The sequence below is a fragment of the Cebus imitator genome, unplaced genomic scaffold (genome assembly GCF_001604975.1).
Source record: "Cebus imitator isolate Cc_AM_T3 unplaced genomic scaffold, Cebus_imitator-1.0 Scaffold309, whole genome shotgun sequence".
In the NCBI taxonomy this organism is placed as follows: domain Eukaryota; kingdom Metazoa; phylum Chordata; class Mammalia; order Primates; family Cebidae; genus Cebus; species Cebus imitator.
The window spans coordinates 2379047-2389039 of NW_016107624.1; the positions used below are offsets into that span (position 1 = coordinate 2379047).

General features: G+C 47.8%; 1 protein-coding gene across 2 annotated transcripts in view; it reads left to right on the forward strand.

Annotated features, from left to right (window-relative positions):
- Positions 1-7707, forward strand: part of MORN5 (MORN repeat containing 5) — a 39021-nt gene extending 31314 nt beyond the window's left edge. For both annotated transcript variants that reach the window (XM_017503342.2, XM_017503341.2), the window contains one exon: positions 7504-7707. Coding sequence is in view for 1 of the 2 variants with exons in the window: in XM_017503341.2 (XP_017358830.1) it covers positions 7504-7583 (80 nt within the window). In the remaining variant the exon portion in view is untranslated. The remainder of the gene's footprint in view (positions 1-7503) is intronic.
- The last annotated feature ends 2286 nt before the right edge of the window (positions 7708-9993 follow it).

A 9993-nucleotide genomic window follows, 5' to 3' on the forward strand; every position in this document is an offset into this window, starting at 1 on the left:
ACGGGGTTTCACCATGTTGACCAGGATGGTCTCGATCTCTTGACCTTGTGATCCACCCGCCTCGGCCTCCCACAGTGCTGGGATTACAGGCTTGAGCCACCGCGCCCGGCCTTGAAATACTTTCTAATTGCCGGATCTGTGCCAGGCCCTGACGATCAAAAGTAAACGGGACAGGGCTGCCCCAGGATGGAGGGGGTCGCCATGACCAACACTGTGACCTCGTCCCAGCTCAGGGAAGGCTGACATCCACGCAGGGTCTGTGGGGGTGGGAGACAGCCAAGGGGGCAGGAGGCCCAGCCCACACATTCATGGGGCTTTTAAGTGTGGATTTTGACACGACTGAAGGAGGACCCTGTTCACCAGACAACTTGAAATTCACACCCCCTTTCCTGACCATACTGCCTTCAGCAGACTGTGAACTTAAACTTTTTTGGGAGAAATCCTAGAATAAAACACTCATACTACATTTGGTTGTTTGTGTTAAAAGTAGTCATTTGTCAGCCAGGTGCGGTGGCTTACGCCTATAATCCCAACACTTTGGGAGACCAAGGAGGGCAGATTGCAAGGTTAAGAGATAGAGACCATCCTGGCGAGCATGATGAAACCCCATCTCTACTAAAAATGCAAAAATTAGCTGGGCTTGGTGGCACACGCCTGTAGTCCCAGCTACTCAGGAGGCTGAGGCAGAAAAATCGCTTGAACCCGGGAGGCGGAAATTAGTGGGCCAAGATCGAAACACTGCACTCCAGCCTGGAGACAGAGCAAGACTCCGTCTCAAAGGAAAAAAAAAGGTAGCAATTTGTCAAATGTAAATATTTAAACTATACTGCGATTGTTATCACCTTGTTCAGGCCTGTCTTCAATTTTATGTATACTGATACTACAAAATGGAAAGTACCTCGGGCCTCTGTTGTGCTCTGAGAGGCTCTGGAACAGCAGATGCAAAGGCACAGAGGCACTGGCGAGCATGCACATGTGGAATACTGCAGTTCCTCCAGTGGCTGCATTTTAGTGTGAAGGGAGCTGCGAGGGAAGTGGGGAGGAAAGCAGGGGGACCAGGAGGCCTTGAAGGCCAGGCTGAGGAACGGGGAACCTTTTCAGGGAAGTTTTCCATTGGGGTAACTCATGGTCATAGTTGGGGTCTCTCTCTCAATAAGTTCCTTTTCTTCTCTATAAAAAGCCCAGTTCTCCTAATGACCTATGGGGGCATGGCATGCAGGTGGCAGCAAGGTTACTTCCAAAGCTTCAGAACTGGAATAAAGACATCCTTCTGTCCCAAAGACAGACAGATCTAAACCTGGAGTGTACCTAGGTCCTGGCAGTACTCTCTGCTGGCCTCAGTGCCATCTGTCCCAAGCATTGGCCAGGGCTGACCACAGGATTGAGCTTGCCAATTCATTCATTAACTCAAAACATATCAACTGAGAACCTACTATGTGCCAGATGCTCTCCTAAGCACTAGGATATCATAGTGAACAAGCAGGCAGGACTCCTGGTCTCACTGGAGCTTATAGTCTGGACGGGGAGGGAGACAACATGAACATAAACAAATGTATATGCAGGGAGTGGCTCATGCTATGGAGAAGCTAAAATGAAGACAAGATGGAGTGACTGGGAGTGGAGGTGGTTAGATTAGGGTCATTGAGAAGGTGACATTTCAGTTGAGACCTGGATTCCAAGAAGGGGGTGCATAGGGAATATTTGTTGATGGCAACTGATACAGTCAGAATGAAAAAGGCTTATTCCAGACTTCATATGGGAGAGAATTTATTAAGCACCTACTGTATGCTGGGTCTAGTGGTCAACAAATCAGACATGGTCCCTGCACTGACAGCTTAGTCTAATGGGAGAGAGAAGCATTATATAAGAAAATATGCAGGCAGGGCGTGGTAGCTCACAGCTGTAATCCCAGCACTTTAAGAGGCCAAGGCAGGCGGATCACCTGACATCAAGAGTTTAAAATCAGCCTGGCCAACATGGTGAAACCCCGTCTCTATTAAAAACACAAAAATTAGTCAGGTGTGGTGGCAGGTGCCTGTAATCCCAGCTACTCAGGAGGCTGAGGCGGAAGAATTGCTTGAACCCAGGAGGTGGAGAATGCAGTGAGCCGAGATCGTGCCACTGCACTCCAGCCTGGGTAACAAGAGAAAAACTCCGTCTCAAAAAAAAAAAAAAAAAATATATATATATATATATATGTATATGTATACGTATATGTATATGTATATATACATATATATATATATATATATATATATATAATTTTTTTTTTTGAGACAGAGTCTTGCTCTGTTGCCAGGCTGGAGTGCAGTGGCGCGATCTCGGCTCACTGCAACCTCCGTCTCCTGGGTTCAAGCGATTCTTCTGCGTCAGCCTCCCGAGTAGCTTGGACCACAGGGGCATGCCACCAAGCCCAGCTAATTTTTGTATTTTTAGTAAAAACGGGGTTTCACCACATTGGCCAGGATGGTCTCGATCTCTTGACCTCGTGACCCACCCACCTCGGCCTCCCAAAGTTCTGGGATTACAGGCGTGAGCCACTGCGCCCGGCCATATATATAATTTAAACCAATATATCCAAATGTGATAACACTTCAATACATAGTCAATATAAAAACGTACTGTTTTATATTGTTTTATTTGCAGTATGTGTTTGAAATCTGGTGTGTATTTTACACTAACAGCACACATCAGTTAGGACTGGCCAGATTTCAAGTGTTCGATGGTTACAACGTGGCTAGTGACTACCACGTTGGGCAGCACAGCTCTAGAGACTAAAAGTACAGCTTATTTTGTATATATGGATGGCATATTTCTATTATCATACCTAGAAGAGTCTTAGTGAACAACTGGCCAATAAACCCTTCCCGTCCACACTATGCACTGTCTCTCATTGGCTAATCAATGAGATCTCACGCCATTGCACTCCAGCCTGGGCAGTAAGAGCAAAAACTCCATCTCAAAAAAAGAAAAAAAGCAAACAAGTATAGATTCAAAAATTGTGATATGAGGGGACCATGAATGAAAAGAGAGTGAATGACTTCAATTTGGATGTCTGGGTCTGCGAAGGATTGTCCACTCCTCTTAGAGAACATGAGAAGCTCACCTTTTAGGGAGCACACTAGATTTTCATGTATTTCTTAAACTGTTTATTTGAAAGCAGTTAAATTAACAGAATTCTCGCAAAGATAGTACAGAGTTGTCAACATACCCCACACTCAATTTCCCGTTATGACGGTCTTATATCAGATGGTACATCTGTCACAATTAATGAACTAATATTGATGTTGTGATTCACTAAAGCCCATACGTTTTACAGATGCCTTTCCCTGATGTCCATTTTCTGTTCCAGGATCCCATCCTGTCTCCTTAGGCTCCACTGGGGGATGAGTGTGGCTTAGGCTTTCCTTGTTTTTGATGACAGTTTTGGGGAGTCCTGGTCGAATATTTTGTAGGATGCCCCTCAACTGGAATCTGTCTGATGTTTTTCTCATGATCAGATTGGAGTTGTGGGTTTGGGAGGAAGATCACAGAGGTAAAGTGTCATTTTCATCCCATCCTATCAAGGGTCCAGACTGTCACCATGACTAACCAATGTTGCTATTGACCTTGATCACCTGGCTGAGGTAGTGTTTGTGAGGTTTCTCCGTTATAAAGTTCCTTTCCCCCTGCTCCCTTTCCACACTGTAGTCTTTGGAAGTCACTATGCACAGCCACGCTTCAGAAATGGGGATTTTTGCTCCAACTCTTTGAGGGCAGAGTACATAAATTACCTGGAATTCTCCCACGCAGATTTGTCTATTCTGATATTTATGCATTTTTACCAATATCTTTATGCAAGTTCTTTTTGCTTTTCAGGAGTTCAAGAACCCTGTTGGCATTTCTAGGAACCCAGAAATATTATTCTATTTATTTAGTTAGTTATTTAGAGACAGGGTCTCAACTCTGTCACCCAGGCCGGAGTGCACTTGTGTGATCACAGCTCCCCGCAGCCTCGACCACCCCAGGCTCAGGTGATGCTTCCATCCCAACCTTCCAAGTAGCTGGGACTACAGGCACTTGCCACCACACCCAGCTAAGTTTTCTATTTTTTGTAGAGAGGAAGTTTTGCCATGTTGCCCAGGCTGGATTCAAACTCCCAAGCTTAAGCAGTCTGTCCACCCCGGCCTCCCAAAGTACTGGGAGTACAGTTGTGAACCACCATGCCCAGCCAAAATATCTTATCTCAATTAACAAAATGCATGAAATTACCAAGACATTAAATTGGAGGGTAGGAAAAAAAGCCAATAATTATTTCAATTTTTTTTCTATTGTCAATACCCATTAGTGAAAGAAGATTTGGGAAATAGAAGAAGAAAGAGAAAGTCTCTCGTCCCACTGCTCAGGGCTATTATTCACATTTCAATTTATCTTTAACTTTCTTCTGTGCAGTTTTTACACAACATATATTATATGTAATTTTATTTCTTATCTCTTCTTGCCTTTTTCTTTTGCTTATTATCACATCAAAAATATTTCCCCCACGTTGCTATACAAACTTCCTAACAATTATTTTCCAAGCTGCTAAATATCCTCTCACGTGCCTTACAGCATCCACCCCCCTGAATTTATCACTACGCCTGGCACATAATTATTTGTTAAATGAATGCATATACAACAAAATAATTATTTCCTTGCTTTTAGAAATGTAGGTCATTTTCCTTTTTCCTGATTCTAAATAGTTCTGAGACAAATAGATTATGACTTTAAGATAGTGTCCCAGAGTGGAATTACTGGGCCAGTGGGGACCAAAAATTTTTAAGATAAATACACCAAACCAGAAATCTTCTTCCATCTCTCCGCACCACTGGCAGTTATGCCAAGGGTAATAATTTACAATTGATTAAAGAGTTTGTGGGCTGTTTTTTCCCATCTTTTTTCTCCCTTCTCTCCCTCTCCCCTCCTACCAAAAAGGAGGGAAATTATCTGAGAAGGTGAAGATGTTCTCAGACAATCATATTAACATATTCCAACAATCGCAATTTGCAAAATAGTAATCACAACTCCCAGGATCTGGGAGGCATTAATCAAAGCTGCAGGTTTAATTCCATTTTAAATATTGATGAAATGTGCTTCGGCAGCCTCACCCTGGCATGGCAGGGCCAGGGGAGCCGCAGAGAGGCGCAGGGGAAGCGGAGGGAGGGTTGGTGAGCAGCTGCCGGGAGGGGAGGCATCTGTGATTCAAATTGGTGGCTGTACAGCCAGGTAGAGAGTGAAAGGGGTAGTGAAGAGGGCTGTTAAGTCCATTGCTGTCAATTTTTAACGATCAGGGAGGGGCCTGAGGACTGGTTCAGCACAATAAACCCAGTCTGTCTGGTTTCAGGGGTTACTGCTGAAGAGGTTGCAGCTGCACTGACTCGAATAGCCTGGAGACTTCAGAACTGTAATTACCAACCAGGCTGCTCACAGTGTGGCAAAAGTGGGCTCCACCAGCGTTTAACTCCTTGTGTGCTGACACATCATCGCTCTTTCCCCACCCCTGGGCTTCCCAGCCTCAGCGGGGACTCCCAGGCAGCCTCCCCAGAGGTAACTGAGGCTCACTGGCTGCTTGCCAGAGTGTGCCAGGCAGCAAGCCGTTTTCCTGAGGTCCTATGTAAAGAAATGGCGGGGAGGTGGTTGGTGATGTGGCAGCAGCCTCAGCTCCTGGTGTGCTCACATGTGCCCTGGGGTGAGAGGTCAGGCTGCAGAGCCTGGTGAACCTTGGTTTGAATCCTCAGGATAAGGCTCTTCCCTATCCGGCCGGGCTGTTACAAAGATCCAATGAGATACAGTGTCTGCAAAGCACCAAGCATACATAGGCTGTCTGTGAGCCTCCACCTCTCTGCCCCTGGGTCTGGTGCCTTTCACAGAAGAGGAAGGCATCCCTGGCAGGGGATCTGGTTCAGGAAAGCTTTCCGTGAACCCTCTGTGTTTCAGCTCTCAGGGAGTGCCCTTGTTCCCAAGCATCTGTCATTTGTCATCCAAGGAGGGTGGGCAGACCCATCCTTCCTTCTCTTAGGCAAGAGGCACTGGGCTAGACACAGGGTAAGGAGAGGAGGCAAGAACTCCTCCAGTGCTGTGGCCTTCAGAACTGGTTAAAGGCAGGGGTGGCACCAAGGGAAGGGAGGGGTGGTGGGAAGGTGGAGAGGCAGGATGGCAGGGAGAAGGCAGCCAGCATGGTGTGAAAAGAGCATGGGCAGCTGGAAGGACGGTGTGGGAAGGATGTGCAGGACTCCATGGCCCTCCTCCTGGAGGGAATGTAACCCTAGAGACATTCTCCATGTGTCTGTGAAGGGGTGTGCCCAGGAACGCTTGTCCCAGCATTGTTCCTGGTAGCGGGAGTTGCAGGCAGCCTCTGCGTCCACACCAGCACAGAGAGGAAAATGTGATGGAAGCCAAGCATGGAATACTAGGCAGCAGTAAGAAGCAAAGAGCTGGATGTGCACACAGCAGCAGGAATAGGTCCTGCATAAAAAAAAGTGAGACATAATGGAAGCCACAGCACAATGCCATTTTCTGTAAATTAAAAACACATTGGTATGCAAAACAGCAGCACATATTTTACAGAGCAACATGCATTTTTTGGGGTCTCTAGCCCATCATTGGAGTAGGTCCCGACAGTGGTGGAGGAGGGGCCCAGTGTAGGTTTGGAGGTAGGAAAAATGAAAACAAAGTAAATCCATGGAGGGTTCTTCCACAGAGAGACAATGGCGGCTGCTGTGGACTGAAGAGTGAGATTCACTCAACTCTCTCTATTGAGGTTTTAAAAACAGAAGGGGCTTTGTAGCTGGACAATCCTAGGTTCCAGTCTGAGCTCTCCCACGTGCTGACCCTGTGGCTGTGGACAAGTGCCTGGACCTCTGTGAGCCTCTATTTGTTCATCTGTAGATGGTGGAGAACTGCACTGCATGGTTGGTTATGAAGATTAAACTAAGGAGACCATGCGTCTAGGGCCTTCGGGGCACAGCAGCAGCTCCTGCTCCTCTCTGTTCCCCACTGAAAGGCCTGGAGTAAACAAGAGCGTGTTAGCCCCCTGGGGAAACCATGGATTCTTTAAAGGGTCAAGAATGGAGAGCCTAGAAAGGAGAGGAAACTCTCAGGACTCTGTCTCCTAGCATCACCAGCAAGCTAGACCCGCTGTCCCGGGGCTGCCGTGCATGGGCTGTCAGACCGGGCAAGTGCCCCACTGTGAAGCGCGGCTCTCTGCCTGTCAGATCCAGTGGCGCTCAGGACAGCCAGACCGCCTCATGCTTGCCTCCCACCAGCAGCACCCACAGCTAGAAACCCTTTTGTGTTCAATTTCCCCAAGACCAGGCACTTCGAGGCATTCAGTGTAAATGAAAGGTCTGTTCCTCCCCATACAAAGCTCAACAGGCTGGCCATCGACAGACCATCCCAGTCCCAAGGCCCCACCTGGGGGACACCCAGGCCAGGAAAGGTCCCAGCGAGCACCAGGCATGACTAGCTCTTCCTCTTTCCTTGCAGATGATGACGAGCATGAGTGGATCACCCGTACCTGTAGAAAGGGCTACACCGAGATCGTGGGTCACAGGCCCAAGCTGTGAACTCCATGGCTGCCTCCACCAAAGGTTTCCATCTGCCCTACTGGCATTGGCTGCCCCGGGGGACAGGCTGTCATTCTAGAACCTGACTTTTAACTCAGGAATAAAGACTTTCTGTGCTCAGAGGCGCCAGGTGTATTTTCCTTAAAAGCTTGTTTCTCAGTGGGCATCATTTTACCAGGACAAAAGTGTGAGCTACAGATATCCCTGGGCCCCACCCTAGACCTGCCAATCAGAATCTCTGGGAATGGGGCCTAGCAATTTGCATTCCCAGCATTTCTCATGCATCTGAACATTTGAGAACCACCCCTTTATAATAGATGGGTGTAATTGAGCACTAACCGGCACAGGTAGCGTATATGCATTATCTCTGCTCCTCACAACTGCCTTGCAAGGGGAAGGCTTTTGCAGATGGGGAATCTGAGGTTCAGAGAGACAGTGATTTGCTTGGTCTCAGAGGGCAGTAGGACCTGATCACTGTGCCCAGATCCGCGGCTGGTGGCAAGGGTGTCCAAGGGAGAGAATCCAGTCATGGGTTCTTAGTTTCTGTTTCTGGTTGGGCCAGTGAAGCCGCTTCCTCATCCCTTGTTTCCACTTATCCCTAGAGACAGAAACTAAAAACCAGGCTTCAGGCTGCTGAAAGCCTAAAACAAAACAGAACAGAAAAACAACAACAAAATGAGGTGGGCTGGACAAGCCGGGCCCAAGAATGATTACTTAGGTCTGCCTTTCCCTGCTGGCAGCTCCCCCATTGGAACCTCACATCCTAAGCACAGAATCAGCATGGTGCCATAGAAAGAATGTAGCTTTGGAGGGCAGGTGTAGTAGCTCATGTCTATAATCCCACCACTTTGGGAGGCCAAGGCAGGCGGATCACATGAGGCCAGGAGTTCAAGACCAGCCTCGCCAACATGGTGAAACCCCTCATCTCTACTAAAAATGCAAAAATTAACCAGGTAGAGTGGAATGTGCCTGTAATCCCAGCTACTTGGGAGGCTGAGCCACGAGAATTGCTTGAACATGGGAGGTGGAGGTTGCTGTGGGCCGAGATTGCACCATTGTACTCCAGCCTGGGTGACAAGAGTGAAACTCTGTCACAAAAAAAAAAGAAAAAGAAAAAAAGAATGTGGCTTTGGCATCATACAAAAAATAATTATAATAATGCTTTAAAACAATATAGTAGCTGTGTGGTTAAATGAGATGATACAAGTAAAGGACTTGGCGCATAGCAGGTATTCAATATGTGTTTGCTTTGAAGTAAACAACTTGTTAGTGTTGCATATAATCATTCCTCAGCATCACCCCGGAGGTCACATTTGTCAGTTGAAAATCAGAAGAGGAAGTGGCAACATGTTCCAGGGCCACACATGGACCATATGCATCCTGAATCTTTGTCTAACTGTCCCTCCTTAGTGGCTGCTAGATCCTGTCACCCCCTGTGCTCTGTCCCCTGGGACACCAGGTCTACCCAGTGGAGGCAGAACAGTGACTCAGGTTTGAAGGGCAGGAGAGGAAATTAGATCTCAAACTAGGGACCCAGAGGCATCATGCTGGGGCAGAGCCAGGAGCCAGTGGGTGGGGAGGCCTGGGCTCACTCTCAGTTGTGCCAGGGAGGAGACGGGATAATCGCCTCTCCCCAAGACTCCAGTTACTTTGATTGAGAGGGTTGAGCTCCACCGGTGGTTTCCAAACTGTACTTTGAAAACGGAAGGTGCATTCATGTAAAGAAACACACAACTAAACTCCTATATTTTCAAAGATACACATATATCTAAACATTTGAAAATGGATTGGAAGAGCAGATAAATGAGGGTCAGGGATGGGAGATTTCATAACTAGTAGAATAAAGAGCGGGGCCCCGCATCAGTGATCATGTGCACCATGAGTTGAGGTTTCTGAGCAGCTCATTTCTACGCAGGGCCGCGGCAGGCCAGGGAAGCCGCTGCATTCTGCAGGGCAGCTCTCCTGTCCACACCAGGAGCTTTGGCTGGAGCAAACAATTCTGCTGCTGAAAGAAAGTTGACAACCACCAGAAAGTTGCTCTCTCTCACTCCTCGGGTTACGAGGTGGCTCTGGAGCCTGCCAAAACCACTATAACACCCAGTCTGGTGTGGAAGCTGGGCCCTGCTGCCCATCCCATATTCCCTTAACTTCACCTTACTAAATTCTTCCCCATCTTCCAGACAAGCTCCTCTGTACCTCCCTCACTGCCCCACCCTCACCTAGTCTGTGACCTTCTCGTCTGATAGAATCCAGCTCTAGTACCCAAACCCTTGGCCCCCGCAGCATTTCCCAGACGGAGAGCTCCTCCAAGGCAGGGTCTGTCTAGGAGCCTTTTCCGAGTGTGCAGAGCCAGCACGGGGCCCAGCAAAGAGTGTGTGTTCAGAGGCTGGAACGGAGGGCATCCACCAGC